The sequence below is a fragment of the Barbatula barbatula genome, assembly GCF_947034865.1.
Source record: "Barbatula barbatula genome assembly, chromosome: 13".
Taxonomy (NCBI): domain Eukaryota; kingdom Metazoa; phylum Chordata; class Actinopteri; order Cypriniformes; family Nemacheilidae; genus Barbatula; species Barbatula barbatula.
Genome location: NC_136776.1, coordinates 16445309 through 16463942, shown reverse-complemented (window position 1 = coordinate 16463942; position 18634 = coordinate 16445309). Strand labels below are relative to the sequence as shown.

The following is an 18634-nucleotide window of genomic DNA, read 5'->3' as shown; positions in this document are numbered from 1 at the left end:
ATAATTCTATCATTATTTACCAACTTTCATGTGGGGGAAAGAGAGAAATGTTACCATAAAGTCACTTCAAACGATTAAAAGTAAATAATTGTCTGTAATTGATCTTAAATACATTTTCATTTGGGAGTTTTAAATGGCAAAATAAATTTTAATCATGTGATGCTGTCTTAAAACAATATTAAATTGCTTAAAATATTTATCTTGTTTGCCATTAAAATGTTCAAACGTTCAGATAAAACTGGTACCAGGACAGCTGTGAAAAGTTGTGGCACTATTTTAATGTTCAATTACAGCGCATACAAAAATTAAACCACCACCAGCAGTTTACAGTATTCAAAGCAAATATAATATGAAGTCTCAACAGAGACTATACATACTGTATATAGCATTAATAAAACAAATATCCACAAGCAGCATTTTAGAGGTACAACAAGGTTTTAAAAATATATACATTACAAATATGTACAAGGTCAGTGTGGTGAAAGACTCCGTTTACACTGTCAACACACAGCTATGCAAATGTTTTCAAGGCACTAGAGCTAGAGCGTTTGCCAGCATCTGAATAGCACGCAGTGGGTCTACAATGTCCTTCATTTTGTCACGCCGCAAGACCCAGTCTGGCACAAACCTGAAAGATATCAAAGTTGGTGAGAACAAACCATGGTGCAACACAAAACAGCAAACTGCTGCTGTCCTTCTGAAGCCTTGTATCTTCATATTTTGTCCATAAATCATAATTAATAATCACCCTTTATGTTTGACACTGGGTTTTGCAAGTATCTAACCAGTAAAAGTATTAAAAAGTGCTTGTAAACTAGTAAGTATTAAATCATTTAAAAAGTGTTTTTTCCAATTCCTGGAAAACAGCAAATTTGGACATCCAAGGTTTCGGAAGGACAATGGCGACATAAGACAATCACAGACATAAGCATCTATTGTTTCTCAGGGCAAATATACAGAGACAAACCTGGCTGCTGGTTTTGATTTCCGAGGCGTAGCTTGGAGAAGGAAACTTCCGTTAAGAGAGGCGTTCATTTTCTGTTTGACCTTGGTTCTTTCAGCGTCCATCTTGCATTTTCGAAGCGTGAGACGACAGATGCTGCGAATGCGATCCGAAGCCTTGGGAAGCTTCCGCACCTCCTACACACCAGAACATAAAAAAAAGACATAAAAGCTATGAAGCCTGAAACTAATGCTACTACGGACCTGCTACTAATGCTACCACATAAAATAACTTCAACGTAAGCAAAGTTAAAAAACGATTCAAAATGATTGCTCTGATAATCGCCATTATTCCGCAGATTCAGTAGAACTTAACTTCTACAAAAGCTTGGGAAGTCCTTTAAGAAATGACCCACCATTGCTCTCCTTTCATCCTGGACCAAGAGAACCAGAAGAAAACAGGCCTTGGTAAAGATGCTGCCACCTTTATCTGCCACTTTGTCTCCAGCCTTCTCCCGGTAGATCTGCAGGAGATCCAGCAGCGTTTCTACAGAGTTCTCCACATCGTAAACTGCATCAATAGTTCGGTGGTACTGCAAGCACAAAAACAACAGAACAGAGGTTGCTAAAGAGTCATGGTACCCAAAATTGTAGCATAGAAAGAGGATTTGAGGATAGATCTCAGCAAATATTGATATGGGCAAATATGGTTTCGAAATATTTTATAGCTAGTCAACTGACAGCCATGAAAGACAACATACTTTGGATAAGTTGAGAAGGACTTGTATGGATAAGGTAATGATCTCCATCGAAGGCACGCTTCGGTTACAGCTCCTCATCAAAATAAAGATGGTGCGCGTCGCTTCGCTTTCTACGAGACGTTCGCAGCACCTTGGAGAAAGTCTGGTGGCAGTTTCTTTAACAATGACAAAAAAACACATAAGTCATCACGTTACGACATCTTTGAGCTCTTGACTGCGAGAAAACTGTCTTACCCAAATGTTTCAAGGCGGCGAGAATGTACGCATAGTTTTGATATCCGAGCAGGTAGCTCAGCGCTGCCGTGGTCTTGTTACACAGTTTGTCCTCTTCCTTTACATTACGGTTCACTTCTCTGAAACGTCGCCTGACAGAGACGACTTTGTGTGTGTCGTGAAGCTTTCTTGAACAATGACCCCTCCAGAGTGCCTTGGAAAAAAAGATTCAAGAAGTGTGTATTGACTTAGACTCAAACCTTTCATACCGTGAAAGGGTTTTACATCACATTGCCCATTGCTGTATACTGCACTTGTAAAATTGGAATAAAATGAAAGTTTCAGCCGATGTAAACACTGAAAATCAACTGATTTTTTGTGGAAAATGGAAATAAAAGTTATTGCTTTAAAACTGTTGACAAACACCATACCTGTGCTTTTATTATTCCATGCTGCAGCCTTTCCTTGCGACAGCTCAGAAGGAAGTGTTTGACTGCATGTTGGATTGTGGTGGCTGCTTGGTTGCGACGATTTAACCAAGTTTTCACTGCTCTCTGAGTCTTGATAATGTCTTGTCTATCTTTGAGATACTTCTTTCTTTGCAGCTTCACCCTAAAACATTGCTGGACAGAAGAGAAATGCAGATAATTAATAAATCCAGCTCGCAATTTAAATGTCTGTCTTCTGTTGTTTTTCTAAGGTTTCATGACAAATTCTCCAATTTCTTGTTTTTCCTTTTCATTTGTAATCCTTAATATACTTTTAAGAAACTATAAATGAGAAGAACTATAAAAGAAAATGATATTGAACTGAACATGCAACCAACAAATAATAGTTTATGATGTAACTACAGCCTACCTGCTATTAAAAGAAAATGTTACCTATCGCTATGACTTGTGGTTTGGGATAATTTTAGTAATGAGGCTCAATTTTATGCAAGAATAATAAACCAAAGTCAGTCTTATAATGCATGTAATGCAGTCAGGTGTACCTGGATGTAAAGGACCAAAGACATCTGCCTCTTGGCTGATATAAGGGCCCAGTGTGCACGGACAGCTCTCTGAATCCTTATTGCACAGAGATGATGTAACACTGCAGCTGTGAAGCGTTGACGCCTCGCAGCACATGCTATTTCTTTTATCTGTAAATCAAATTGGTAGATAAAGTAAACGTTCTGCAACTTTTTTAGCATATTCATCATCATGAATGACAGTAGGCCTAATATAGAAACAACTCATTGTCCATGGCAAATTATTACATTAGCAAGTACTCCAAAAAAGAACCAAATTATTTTTTTTGCCAGCTTCACTATTAGCATATAAAGATTATACTAGTCAACTTGTTAATAGCAGAATTGAGTACTGATTAACTTTGATTAGTCAGATACCATGCACGTTTCCAGTATTAACATAAACAGATATTCATAAACACCAACTTGCCTGTCGTCTTTCGAGCCAACCACGACACGCGGCCTGAAGACAGACAGCGGCATCATGTTGCTTCCTGAAATTTTCTCGTTCGGCTCTGGCTAACTGTAAGGCACGGAAACGTTGCTGCAGAATGGCGGCGGCGGCTCTCTGCAGTTTATACTCTCGTCTTTGGGTAAAGCCTCTGAAAGCGGATTGTATCTTTACCGCAGCCTGTATTTGCTGTGACAGATTTATAAGACAAATTTCAGAGATATATGAATATGTAAAATAAGTTGAAAAAATAAACAAATACTGTTCTGAGGTTTCCACATTTCTGTCTGTTTTGAGGCACATAAAAAAAAAACTTGCAAAACTTGTATAATACCAAACACTGTTAAAATGGACCTTAAGACATGTAAAAAAGCATTACTTTAACTCATCAAAATAATAACTTCAACTTCATTTTATAAGTTACACAAAGTCCAACAACATTTTTTAAAACAGTTGAATACTTTGTTTTTTAAGTCAAGACTTGACTTGAACCTAAGTTTACATCTCAAAGCGGTCTTTTTTTGTGAATTTCCAGTAAATTATAAAGAAATGGAGCAGTTTAACCATGTCGTAACATACAGGGACTGCGTATCAGACGGAAAACAAATACTTAACAAACAAACTACACGGTATAATCAATAGAAGTTTTTTATCAGGACAACCCCCCCTGTGTGAACTAATGGACTTTGAAAATGGTTTTCCCGACATGGAAAGATTAACCGAAAATGAAGTCAAACCAGAATGTAACCCAAAAAACTTTAGACTTTGTGTATTTACAGAGCAACTTCAAAATTGCACAAGCCATTTGCTTTACCGGAATATATACAAGCATATTTTTTTGTACATCCACTAGAATTGTTTTCTGTAGCTCAGTGGTAAGAGCATGGTGTTAACAATGCCAAGGTCGTGGGTATGATCCCAGGGGATTGCACATACTTCGAAACAAATGTATAGGATAATGCAATGTAAGTCGCTTTGGATAAAAGAGTCTGCCAAATGCATACATGTAAAAACCCTCAACCTTTCCTAAAGTAACAGTTTATTCCTCAAAGAGAAAACTTACCATTTGAATGGACTTTCTCACATGTACTCCCCTCCATAATGCCTGGATACATATAACAGACTTTCTAAACCCCAGGAAGTCAAATCGTTGTTTCCTGGCTTTTACAGTCTCCCTCCATCTTTGCTGAATGATTCGCACACCACGCTGGATCGCCTGAAATCTTAAAGGGAGATAAAATGGTCATACGAAGACTGCTATCAATGGCATAGTACACATGCACACATATATTTAAAACTAAATATGAGTTACCTTGAACGTTGGCGTCTTGCCTGAATACACCGATGGATGGTTGTAATAGCAGCCCGTTTTAGGATGCAGTTGCGCCTAGCAAGGCCTCCTCTGTACCAGGCCTGAATTGTACAGGCAGCCTGTTCTTTGACAGCATGTTGTCTTGTTTGATAAGCCTGAAATGCTCTCTGAGGTTAAGTGAGGACAAAACAAATGCACAAGTCAAGTACACTTAAGAGACACCTAAACAAACTACTGGTTAAAATTGTTGACACCTGAACAGACACATTTGGCCTTACTTGTATCACAACAGCAGACCGTCGTAGCTGATGGAAGCGTGCACGCTCTTTCTGGCAGAGTCTTAAGGCTCTGTAATGTTTCTGTATAACACCTACAGATTCCCTGAGTCGCTGGAACTTGCGTCTTTCTAGCATTCCTCTGTAATGTGCCTGTTTAAGAAATAAGAAACAAAATTGGCCCTTTCCGAAACATCTCAAGATGCTAGTGGTAACCACTGGTAGATTCTCAGAATTGCAAAGAAACGCATAGCAACTACCTGAATCGTAATGGCGCTGGTCCTCTTTCTGTGAAATCTTCTGTACTCGTTGTGCCCACGTATTCTGGCCTGAAGGATTTTTATGCTATGAAGGGTCTTGAGGTAACAAGATCTCTGTTCAATTTTTGCCCTCTGTGCCCTGTAACGCTTTTGGAGAGTAACCGCTCCGGCTTGCAACCTGCGGTATCTTTGTTGGGCCATCAGCATTTTGTAAATAGCTTGCATCTTTACCACATTTGAGCGGAGACTCACATAGCGCCTACGGTATACATGCATACGCAACACAGACTGGATCTTGATAGCAGCCTTCATTCTTCTTGCGAGCCTCCTTGCAAGCATTCCACGCAGGGCAGATTGCAACGTTAGCGTAGCCTGTCTAACAACCAAGAAACCATTCCGCTCCTTGTTGACCAGTTTACAAGATCTATACCACTTTTGAATGAACGTCACGCTTTCTTGCATCTTAGTGTGCCGAACTCTAGTGCAATAGCCTTTGTAAGCAGACTGAATCACGATTGCTGCAGCTTTCTCTTTTAAAAATTGTTTTCGTTGGAGATACATACTCAAGTAGGATTGGATTGTTCTTGCAGCGTTTGTCCGCCTCACCAGTTGCCTTTCCTTTATGGCTCTAAAGGACTTCTGCAGGCATATGGTGGCATTTCTAACCTGCTGGTATCTCTGCATTTGCTCATCTCTGAGCTTCAAAGCTCTGAATCTCCGCTGGAGAACTATTGCTGCCCAACTCTGTCTCCTAAACGCAGATCTTTGCTGCCACATTCGAAAGGCAGACTGTATAATGATAGATGCCCTTTGCATTTCTGCAAACCGCCTCCTGACAGAGTGTCCTCGAAAACCTGCCTGAATGACTACAGCGAACTTTCTCAAAAGTAGAAACTTCTCACGATCCGCTTTGGCTCGAATGTATGACCGGTAATGGGTTTGGATTATGTTTGCAGACAACCTCATGGCTTGGAATTTAACCATCTCTTTGTGTCTTCTAAAGTATGACTGAATCAAAACAGCAGCCTGATGCTGAAACAGAAGCGTCCTCCTAACTTTGCGGCCTCTAAAGCATGCTTGAAGAGCAATGGCACTTTGTCGCATTTCAAGAAAACCCTTTCTCTGCGCCTTGGCAGTGTTTCCGGCACGGAATCTTTGTTGAATGGCAATGGCGGCGTATTTCATAGCAAAGTACCTCTTGCGTGCGCTGAAAGTCCTGAAAGCTGTTTGAATGACGGTGGCAGCCTTGTGCATTCGCTTCAAAGTCTGTCTGGACTTCATGCCACGATATGCAGCTTGCAGAATCAAAGCTGCGTTCTTCGTTTCCTTCAGCAATGCCATCTCACGCCTCATCATTTCAATAGCTCTGAAACGTCGCTGAACAGTACTGACTGCCCATTGAAGTCTCTGGAAGCGCAACTTGACAATACGCTTCCTCACGTGGGACTGAATGAGCATTGCGGCCACATGCTCTCTGTGGATTTGTCGGCGGTCCTGCATTCCTCTGAAACCTGCTTGGATTTTAACAACAGCCTGACATTTAGCAAGGTAATCTCGACGATCGCTCCTTGCAGCCAAAGCAGACTTATAGTGTCGCTGACAGACTAATACAGCAGCTCGGATGGACAAAAAGCACTTCCTTGTTTTGTTAGCAAGGAACCTTCTTTGAATGATCGTGGCGGAGTGATGCATTGTAGCAATATTGCGCCGTGTTCGATTCCCTCTGTAAATAGCCTGAATTGTCATTGCACTATGCCGCAGCTTCAAAAAGTTTCCCCGTGCCTCTGTTCTCAATAGATGACACCTGTACTGTGTCTGTATGACCAATGCAGCCAGTCTCATGGCTTGGAACGTCACTCTGGTTCTGTACATTCTAAACCATGCCTGAATCACAGTGGCCGATTCGTGTCTTTTGTGGATCTCATTTCTTATTCTCATTCCCCGGTACACAGACTGCAAAGTGATGGCAGCTGTTCGCAATGAGCAATACCTGTTATGTTGTTGCCTTGCACTTAAAATGGCTCTGTACCGTTGCTGAATATGAAGGGTTGCATTTCTGAGGGAAACATAGTCACGGCGTTGCTTGTACGCTTTGTATGTCTTCTGGACTATTAGGGCAGACTTGTGGCATTCTGCAATCTGCTTTCTGACCTTCATTCCACGGAACGCAGACTGGATACATAGAGCAGCTCTTTTCACGGCTGCGTATTGCTTCATTGCAGCATTTCTTGCTTTGGTTGCTCTGAACCGCTCCTGTAGTACTGATGCGACCCACCGTTGTTTCTGGAATTTTTTGCGTTGCAAATGGCCACGGAAATACGCTTGAATAACTGTCACAGCTTGGAGAGATTTTCTAAAGCGATAGCGAACTTTCATTCCTCTGAACGCTGACTGAATGACTACAGAAGCATTTTTCATCTGTGAGTAAGACTCTCGCACAGATTTGCCAGTTTTGTAGGCTCTGTATCGCTGCTGTATAATGATAGCAGCATACCTTGCGGCAAGAAAAGAAATCCGTACTTTATGCATTCGGAACTGAGCTTGAATAATAGTTGCAGCTTGTTGCTCTCGGCTTAGCTGTCGTCTGATTTTGGAGCCACGATATATAGCCTGTAGCATTGTAGTTGACTGCCTCAGCCGCAAGTAATAGACTCTTTGTGACTGTCCGAGTGCAAAAGCCCGATAACGTTGCTGAATGACAAGGGCAGATAATTGTTTTGCTAAAAACGAACGACGACACGTGTAACCCCTAATAACTGACTGAATCAAAATGGCTGCTTGGGTTTGCTGCTGATTCTCTTTTCTTGCTTTTCTTCTACGATAAGCACTCTGAAGCACGATGGCCGCTCTTTTCATTTCGATGTATTCACTGTATGCTTTCTTTCCTTCTCTGAAGGCTCTCCATTGTCTTTGAATGACAACAGCAGCCTGTTTCAATTTCATAAACTTTGTCTGTGCCACATATCGACGATAGTGTGACTGAATGATTTCAGCACACCTGTTTGTATGATGAATCTTCCTTCTAACAGCTCTTCCTCGCCAGGCTGCCTGAATGGTTACTGAAGCAACTTTAAGAGCATCATATTCCAGTTTTAACACGTGTGCAAGAACTTTAGCTCTGTATCTCTGCTGAAGAATAATGGCTGATCTTTTCAAACATTTAAAGCTCTTCCAAGCCGAAAACCTTCTGAAAGCAGTTTGAATCTGAAGCGCAGCTTGGCGGCGTTGAGCCAGTTCTCGACGGACCTTCCATCCAAAGAAAGCTGCTTGCAGAGTAATAACGGCAGATTTAATCTTCAAGTAACTCTTGCGTTCTGCTTTTTTTAGGACGCAAGCTCTGAACCACCTCTGAATCAAAACGGCATTTTGTTCCATCATAGATATCTGTCGCCTTACAATATAAGTTCGGAAAGCACTTTGAATGATGACTGAAGCACGATGTCTCTTCTTTAATGTCTGAAACTTGAGTCTTTGATGGTGACCTCTCAACCTTGCTTGAATACAGATTGCTGTCCTTTTCATCTCCATGTAATGTTTTATACAAAACTGCATTCTGTACCACGACTGAATCCGTATGGCAGCATTGTTTCTTTCTGTAACTTGTTTCACATGCCATTTCCGGAAAGCTGCTTGGATTAGAGAGGCAGCATGGTTTTTCCTGAGGAGAGCTCGAACCCTCCAAGCTTTGAAAGTTTTCTGTGGAATGCCAAGAAAAATTTGTTTTTCCGGTGAAAATACTCCACTTTACAATATAAAAAAGCTATTTTAATTCCTTAACACGGTGGTACTCAATCTGGGGGCCATGGATCTAGGGGGTCCGCAGATTTTGTGGCATTTTCTAGAAATTTATCATAGATTTGATGCATCAAACATCAGCAAAATAAGCCCAGCAACCAAAACAACTGATGTTTCAGCTTTGTTTAAACTGATGATTATGTTTTGGTTTCATGAAAATTCCAAGTTTAAGATTATAAGTCTTTATTTGGGGGGGCCCCAAGCAATGCATTCTAGACAGAGGGGGCCTTACAACTAAAGCTTTTTAAAGACCAATCCTTTTTTTGCGTTTTTCAAATTATTTGTATGACTTTTCAGCATATCTGACCCTGACATTTCATGCCAAATCCTGAACATACCTGAATTACAGTTGCGGCTGCATTTTGAAGAGCAAACTGTTTTTCTTGTCTCAGCATTCTCAATGTTTCACGTGCAGCATGTCCCCTCCAGGATGTCTGGATCACGATGGCTGCCTTCTTCTGTCGGATCAGCCGCCTCTTCAGAATAAACCTCAGAACGAGGGCCTGGATTTTAGCGGCAGCCAGGTTCTTTTGCTATACGTACAGGCAAATCCGATGTAAGAAATAATCCAACAGAGTTCTCATCAAGGTAATGTTAAAGAACAGTACTCTTACCCTATTAAGCTCAATGTCCATCTGTAGCTTATATCTTCTCCATGCATCTTGGATGACCCTTGCCGCTCTCGTTTCGTTGCGGAGATCCAAGAGACGAGCACAAAGAAAGGAGAGGTAACATGTGACGACCTAAATGGAAACACGTAAAAATTATATAAATTGATTTGACATTTGGGGCTTCAGCAGTTCTATAAAAACTAGGTTTGATAAAGCTAATGTTGTTCCAAAAGGGAATCTTTTTTTACTTTTTCATTTGGGATCGTGTTGGACATGTCTTCTGGATTTATCATGGCAGGAACTCCTCCAAGATTAGACACAGCTGTGTTCACCAACTGAAAGTTGCTTCTCTCATTCTCAAGTAGCTCTTTGAAGTCCGGCGATGGAGAATCTGAGGTTAAGTATAATAGATACAGATAAGACAAATTATCAAACAATTAAAGAAATTACGTAAAAAAATATGTTTTAGATAGAATGGCTGACAAGACGCAAGGAAGGATATGCAGGATGAGCAAACAACAACTTATTTATATCGGCCCCTATATCGCTTATTGCTCCCTAATCTCTTTGTAAGTCACTTTCGATAAATTTTTCATCTGAATTCTTGTTATATCTAACCATTTTTTTAGCATTTTAAGGAAAAGTTTCCTAAAAAATATGTACCACCTTGCATTGAAGAGAAGGTATCAAAGGAGCAGTCCGAATCGCTTGTGGAGTTATTGAGCTCCACTTTTCCGCGGTGACCACATTCTATGGTCTGTGTGGTTTTGAGATGAATGCTCTCTGCCGGGAGATGGCCGGGGTGGTAATGATGGATAAGATAGCAAAGGACACGGCCGTCTGAGAATGACACGGTGAAGTTTTCAGCCTGCAAAAACAATGCCAAGATATTGTAAGTACTAGGCAGAAATTTGACTAATATCTTTATATATTTTGGGGTGAACCGTTCCTTTAATTTGACTCACCTTAAAACTGTAGAACTCACACACAGCGTTGACCCATTCGAGCAGCAGTGTTACTTTCTGACTGGGATGTTCAAACCCTTGTCTCGCCTTCATTTTTGTCACAACGGGCCCTTTGTTTGAGATCAATGAGGCCAATTTTTGTTTGGTTCTCCAGGTTTTCCTGAGGAAACTGATTTCTTCTTTAAGCTGGTTCTCGTCAAGCATCACTTCAACCTATAAAGACAGAATTAGATCAGATCTTACAAGTAGAACTGTTTTACACATGACTTTTGGTTACTAGGTTGTGTTTTTCTTTAAAACTGGACTGATGAATGTTTAGATTTGGATAAAAGCATCTGCCGAATATGTAAATGTAATAGAAATTATTTTAACAGTGGTTATTTGATAGTATGGTCTGTACAGTACTGTATAGACAGTTTTGGTGAGTACCTGAAAGACGAATATGATTTTCCACAGGAGGTTAAGGGTCTTCTCTCTGTGTCCATCCACGACATCTCTTGAGTCAATGGTTGCACCTACAAAATGAAAAGTATTACTTCCAGATCAAAATATAGATCATAACAGAGGAAGTCCAGTTCATCCTGCCATCCAGAAGCAAACATGGCACGTGAAATGCGGATGCCTCACCGTGTTCGTCTCGAAGGTCAACACCTTTGTCTTTCAGCACCTGTAGTGCAAGATCGACATTGTGCACTTTCTGCAGTCGGCTGATGGCGGGTATCCGCAGCTTTCTAGACAAAGTCCAGTCAAGAGTAAAAAGCTCCATAACACGCCTATGAATAAAAATAATAATACAATAAAGTCAAGTATTCGTCAAAAAATCCATGACATGTGGTAAAATGAATATCGAAACAGACATACACCAAACGAATGCCACATCTCAGGTCAACAGCAAGATTCTTCACGGCAAAGTTGAACTCGTCCAGAGGAGTCTGAAGGTGGGACACTGCTAAGCCCAAGTGACTTAGGTGACGGGACAAAATCCCTTCCCCGCTGAGAAAGTCTCGTGCGAACGCAAGGAGCAGATCTTTACTCGACTATAGGAATAAAAACAATAATGAGTTAATACAGAAGGTTGAAGTTGTGCAACCTTAATATTTTTATGGAATATTGCAGTGCTAATTATAAACAAACGTCTTTTACCCTCAAATTATCAGATACAAGAACAAAAGAAAACGAAAATCATGAAACCTTAAATTCAGCATCCATGCAGAACAAACAGGGATCATGATCAATCAGCCTGGACTCTTTGGCTTTATCCAGAAAGCAGACCAGCAGAATTAATTTCTTCAGGGTGAAGCGAGAGAGTGCCTCCTCGTGGCCTGTTAAGGTAAAGGAGAAAAGCATTTTGTTAAACAGGTAAAATATTGTGTTGGCAACACTTAAGTAATGGGTTTGATCTCCATGAAACAGATACTAATAAAAAAATATTGTATGGATTCTAGTCACTGAAATTGTATATTTTTTTAATACAAAGAAAATGTGATGGGGCCAAGAAATGATTGGCAGGCCAAGTAAAAACTGACCTGATAGGGCCGTAGAACTAAAGCTTTGATCTTACCATCTCTGTACAAATGGGGAACTTTAGCATGTCTGTACTCAGCAGCCATGTCGGGGTTCCACAGCAGACGTCCAAGAATAAACATGGCCAGACCCACAACATCGCTGTTGCTTTCCAGTGATATAAGCTCTCCATAGATTGTCTGAGATCAGATATGATTTGGACGTCACACATCAAATCAAACATAACAATCCCCACGTTGGTAAAAAATGAATAAATAAAATACCTCGAGTCCAATTCGTAGCCAAAGTGGATTGTAAGACAGAAGCCAGTTAAGAACTTTCTGACGCTCACCTGAGAATTGACATAATCGATGAAAAATTAAGACAGTCCAAAAGATATTAGTGTTTGTCACAAACTAGGAGTGACCTCTGCTGGTAATGGTAAATCTCAGCATTCTGGTAAAAAAAACACTAATCCTGATTCTCAAACCAACAAATTGTTGTTCAAATTGTTGTACTTAGAAAAAGGTCATGTCCCTCAATGACTGAAATCGAAGTTTACATACCGATGTCTTTCCAGAGATGTCTGTCCTTTCGCACAAGGAGTCTCTTTGCTTCCACTTCTAGTTCCAGTCTCTGGATACCCTTCACCATGGCATCAGATGTGAAAAGTCTGCATGCCGCTCGCCGAAGGCGGTTCAGTCGTTGACGGGCTGTGTAGGTTCTAAAAGACAACTCCTCCTTTGTTGGTGCTTTGGGTATGTTGAATTTCTCATTACCCAACGTTAAAGACAAGGCATTCACTGTGGAATACAATACAAGTAAAAAATGACCTTCCAAAACTATTTAAAACACAATATAAACCCAAACTGAAAGCAAAAGCATAGTACTGCCTATTAAGATGGAAAAATGTAAGCAATTTTAAGAATGTTACCAAAAGATGTAAACACTGATGTAAAACTGAAATAAAAACCCCTCACCTTTGGTAACTTCAGTAGCAACTTTGAAATCGTCAGGAGTGAGAACATAATTCATCCACCAGGAAAAGCCTCTCTCCTGCTTTTCTATCCATCGTTCGTCATAAAACATGTTCTTTGCAGCAAAGGGTAACGGGTGCCTTGGAATGACTGTCGGCGTGGTATAACATGTGTAAAAATCCTCTTATATTACTGAAACATGCAATAAAAGCGTAAAAATATACCTGTCTGTGTTGGCTTCATAAAGGTCAGTTTGGCTTGTGCCACAGCAACAATTTTTGCAGACCTTTGAGTTGAAGTGCTAAGAGACTTCACCGACTGGCCATCTACATCAACAAAAATACATTTGCATTAGTAGTCTTAAATGTACCCCTAACATGCTATATATCCATTTTTAAATGTCTTGTGAATAAATACATTTTGATACGTTTAGAAGATGCAAGCTTGTTTTTTGGTTTAAAATCTACAAAAATCTGTACGATTAACAACGGTAAGATTATGATTCATAAATCTAGATGTCAGTTTCATGTTATTTGATTTGCAGTAACCTGCAATTTTGTGTTTTAAACAGAGATGGCGATGCAGAGGAAAAAGATACAAATTGATACAAACATAATATTTTCTTACAATTTAGAGTTGATTTCATAATGGATTTCTTTGGCTGAGGTCTTGTGAAGTTTCTTGAGCTTGGTGTAGCTTTAAAATAAAATAAGAGATTATTGCAAAAATTATTCTCAATCTACATAACAACCAAATGTCTGAAAAGATGCTCTCCAATTTAGTTACCTGCCGGTTTTCGCATTTGCGGATGTCCAGATGTAGACCTCAGACTAAATGTTTTCTCTTGGCTCGGTTTCATAGCCCCTTGCACCCGCATTGGGGTACGGCACTTTTTTGCGTTAAAGTTCGACACATCTTCTGAGTGATCTCTCAAAAATTCATCACTTTTTCTCTTTTTACTTTGCACAGATGCCCTGGCCTGCACAGGAAACAGTTTTGGAGAAATACGTGATGGCTCTCCATCAGGAACTTTATCCAGACAAGTTGACAGACTACATTTCACAGATGGCAAAGCTTCAGAACATATAGGGGAAATGCAAGACAAAGGTCGTTCAGAAGAAAGAGACAAACACACAGTCGTCATCTCTGATATCGCCACATCTGGACTTGAATCAGAACTGATGATGGGTAGAGCCGAGATGCTCTCGGGAGAACTTGTGTTTGATTCTGCATTACTCGGCTCGGAGAGCTCCAGGGTCTTTTCGAGAAGCCTGCGCCGGGAAGTCTTCTTCTTACGCATACCCGGACTCTCAACCGAGGCTTTGCTTTTGATCACTGTGATAGAATTAACAGGAACCTTGGACCCTAAAACATCAGGATCCAGGGCGTCATCCACTTTACTAAACTTGGTCACCGTGTCTGTGCTAAACGGTAACATCTTGAGTCGGAGCTCATCGGGATTTGATTCAATACCTATGATATTGTTGGGTTTCACACAGTAGGTCAGCCTTGGGTGGAGAGCTTCAGGTGGTGGGGAAATGTCCACAGTTGCTCTGAACGTTCCATCTTGATCTTGCTTTTCAGACTCCAGAGAATCCGAAAAATCAAAGCTCGAGCATGCATTTGGAGGACTCACGGCATGCAATAGATCCGATCCTATAACATCCAAAGCATGTTTTACAGACAACGATGGCTTCTCTTGTTCTTGACCTTCATCTGGTTTTCCGATCACAGGAAGTGGACTTTGAAAGCACGACGACAGTGGATTTCTAAATCTCTCTGGGGTGCTAACAGGAGACAGCGTTTTATTCAAAACCCTCATGACTTCTTTGCACTCTGCTTTACGTAAACAGGCCACATCCTTTATATCAGGTGTATCAAGAAATCTGTCTGCTGGTATTAAAACCACGACTGGCGAGTTCTTTTGCAAGTGTACATCATCAAACGCCTCCATTACAAACGCGGGCTTTGATATGCATGGAGGGGAGGATTGCGCACTTCCTCTAACAGCACTAGAGCTGTTGACAAAACTCTCCTGGTTTAATGGCGACAGAGGGTTTGATGTTCTTTCCTTTTTGTATTGTGACTGCCGAGACACGTGAAAGGTCTTATTTGCTGCTTTAATCGACACTGAAGCCAATTTATTTTCTTTTGAGGGCGCCCCCCTCTTGGATTTAATGGAATCCCATAATGTTCTCTGAAAAATGAATGATATTGTTAGTGTATAGCATAACATGCATATATATTTATCATATTGGTCGCAAATTTAGGTCACTTGAAGGCACATGCATAAATGTTTCGTAACGTGTCAACATTTATTACATTTGTTTTTGAAAACTAAACGTTGTGAAATGCAAGACTTGAGTAATTTATTTATGGATCAAAAACGGAATAAACATATAAAGAAAACCATAATTGAATAAAAGCAAGTCTCAGTTTTTAGCACCACAGAATTCCCAAAGTGATGTTTGTGTTATTCCATAGTTTTTATTTTTGAGTTTATTATTATTAAATGTGAGGGAAAACATGTACGACCCTTAATGTGAACGCTAAATTGACTAAAACAGGACTGTTAATGTCATTCATGAGCAATGAATAAAATGTTTTTCCTAACTACTTTTATAGAGAATGTAGCACATTACCATCTACATATTCACCAGAAATTTCCATAACTACTTATTATAATGATCGATTTCCATTCGCCGGGCCTTTTGTGATCACTGAGTGTTGTTCAAGACAGCAATACCATGATATATTACCTTTTTCTTCTTTGTCGTCTCTGCTTTTCCAAGAAGTATGGCCTGATGTTTGACAATACCATTTGCAACGAAGCAGAGGAGCTCTCGAACTCCACCTTCTTCCACTGGTGTCCATGTGACATTTAAGATGATGCTATCTTCAGGCTAAAAAAACCAGAATGCACTGTCAGCTGCTATATAAACATCACTCAAAACACCACATAGCATCCAATGGTTACAGAGATAAAACACCACTTTTATGCATTTTGCATGCAAGCACCGAGTAACAACCCATTCGGTGTATGCACTAATAAAATGACCTATAGTAATGTCAGCTTGCTTAGAAATGCATGCGCTTGTAAGGAGCTTCCAATGCTTTGTAGTAGTACTGTAGGCTCACGAATTGTTAGGAGGACAAAGCAGTAACTGTTATGTTTACTCGTACCTGTATTGCAAAAGACGTCCGATCAACCGAAAAGCCTTTATTTGCTGATATTTTATCCACTACGACTGTCGTCGGTACATCTTCAGTAGGATTTTCAATGCGCAGCAGCTGAGATTTAGATGATCCTAGCTTGATCGTCCCAAACGACACGAACGGAGACCTCGAAAACTGAACCAAACTCAGTACGGGAATTGAACTATTTTCCTTTCCTGTTTTATCTCGACTTCTGTGCGAATCAAACGTTGGACTGAAATCCAAACACTCTGCTTTCGCGGTTTTAAGCGACATTTTCACGCAAACACGTCCACGTTAAGCAAGCCCATGTGTCAACGATGCTGCTGAGCGATGCGACGAAATACCGTTTAGACACGGCGGACACATTTTGAATTTGAGAACGCAGCAGGCAGCCAATCACACGGTCGGTGCTGATACAGCCGTCCAATCGCTGAGAAGCGGGACGAATGCGGACCAATCAGACGTTCGCATTTGCTTTAAAATTCCGTGGACGCGCCCACAAAACAGGAAGTTGTTTCATGCGTATGTTTGAACTTGCATGTTTTTGGTTGTTGTTAGCGATTCATCCTCTGTGATGTATGCAGGCTGTCAAGAGGCTGTTTAGAAACGTATATTTGCACACTATGAAAAGAAATTAACTTAGCAAGTTGCGATGTGATTTATTTACATTGTATTTTACGGATGAGGCTTTGTTTCTATTTTGAACCTGCAATTGAAAATTGACGCTTATGTTTGCTTTAAGGGTGGTTTCTTTAAATAAACATTTTAATTATTACATTGTATCATAAATTATTTATATTATGATTCTATTGCTTTAAATGTTATTTATTATATTATATGTATGCGTTTTGGGGGTTTCCTTTATTCATGTTTGAAATAGGCACAATACCTGTACAAAACACATCAAACATTGAACAATTTTGAACATTTATTCCCCCAAAAACTGAATTATTGATTCAACCTAAAATAGAAAAAACGTATTAACTAGTGTTGTTAATTTAACCATATTTACTGTATACGTTTGCTTTAAGGGTGGTTTCTTTAAATAAACATTTTAATTCTTACATTGTATCATAAATTATTCATATAATGAGTCTATTGCTTTAAATATTATTTATTATATTTATGCGTTTTGGGGGAGTGCGTTTCTTTTATTCATGTTTGAAATAGGCACAATACCTGTACAAAACACATCAAACATTGAAAAATTGTGAACATTTATTCCCCCAAAACAGAATTATTGATTCAAACCTAAAATAGAAAAACGTACTAACTAGTGTTGTTCATTTAGGCATATTTACTGTGTTACATTACAGAATGCATACAACATTATTCTGTAGTATTCATTAACAATAAAGTTATTTAGATTAGATTAGATTCAACTTTATTGTCATTGCACATATACAAGTACAGTGTAACGAAATGTAGTTTAGGTCTAACCAGAAGTGCAGTTAGCAAGTGCAGGATATACAGTGAATAAATACAGAATACAATATTAGGAAAATATTATACAGTGGGCATGGACTATGAAAATATTTTACATATGTTCTTATGAAAATATGACACTACATGAACAATATATACAGATGTCTATATGAACATTAACACTATGAACATTAATGTACAGGTGGCTATGAACAGATCATAATTTAGACTAAACAATAGTGCAAGTGACTTAAGTGTGCATAGATTATTGACATTAGCTTTTAAAGTTGCAGTGCAATAGATGAGTTAATGCAGTTGTTAAAGTTACAGTTAAAGCTGCAGTTCTAATGTGCAAATGCCTGTCCATGAATCCAGACAGATGGCACAGTCTACTTTGCATTAAATGAACTTTAAGAGGTTTCTGAGAGAAGTCATAATACTGAAGTGGACCGAAGACCATGATTACAAGAAGAGCTCGTGAGCCTGACTGCAGCATACGCTTATTTGCCATACATACGCAAGGCAATCACCACCTGCTAGTTATCATTCAGTCAGCACGCCCGATCGCCCCTCTCACCCTCTTTCATGTCTTCACCAATCCCCGGGGTGCTCTTTGTATTGAGTGTCGCGCCTCATTGGTGCGTGTGTGTGAACGGGAGCGCGCCGAGACTCGCGCGCGTTATCGAGGGTCACAGGAGGATGCTCGAGCGACGTCCCTCTATCGTGTCGGATAAAACGATATCACGATGACATCTAAACATGGATGAGAATGTTATGAGTTTAACGAAGCTCAAATTAGTTGCCTTGTTTCTTCTCCTGAGTAAGTACTTGAGCCTGATGCTTTTGTGCACTTGTTGTGACGTCACGCTCAGTCCACTTGTTGAGTACGTAGGACGGAGCGCGCTGACAGCTTTTGTTTAGCTGTTCTTTTCTGTTA

The 18634-nt window shown here is 39.9% G+C and overlaps 1 protein-coding gene across 1 annotated transcript; it reads right to left on the bottom strand.

Annotated features, from left to right (window-relative positions):
* Positions 1 to 135: 135 nt before the first annotated feature.
* Positions 136 to 16619, bottom strand: aspm (assembly factor for spindle microtubules). Its single transcript, XM_079471579.1, has 30 exons — positions 16258 to 16619; positions 15834 to 15977; positions 13861 to 15271; positions 13702 to 13770; positions 13299 to 13400; positions 13078 to 13224; positions 12664 to 12900; positions 12382 to 12449; positions 12156 to 12297; positions 11786 to 11916; positions 11456 to 11631; positions 11222 to 11367; positions 11024 to 11109; positions 10595 to 10807; positions 10293 to 10497; positions 9878 to 10020; positions 9633 to 9761; positions 9357 to 9551; positions 5224 to 8919; positions 4967 to 5116; positions 4689 to 4855; positions 4440 to 4599; positions 3356 to 3565; positions 2908 to 3057; positions 2348 to 2539; positions 1938 to 2130; positions 1704 to 1858; positions 1359 to 1535; positions 968 to 1140; positions 136 to 628 (listed from the first exon to the last, which is right to left on the bottom strand). Exons 1-30 carry the CDS (start codon positions 16543 to 16545, stop codon positions 526 to 528), a joined length of 9558 nt encoding a protein of 3185 aa, XP_079327705.1. The 5' UTR covers positions 16546 to 16619; the 3' UTR covers positions 136 to 525.
* Positions 16620 to 18634: the final 2015 nt, after the last annotated feature.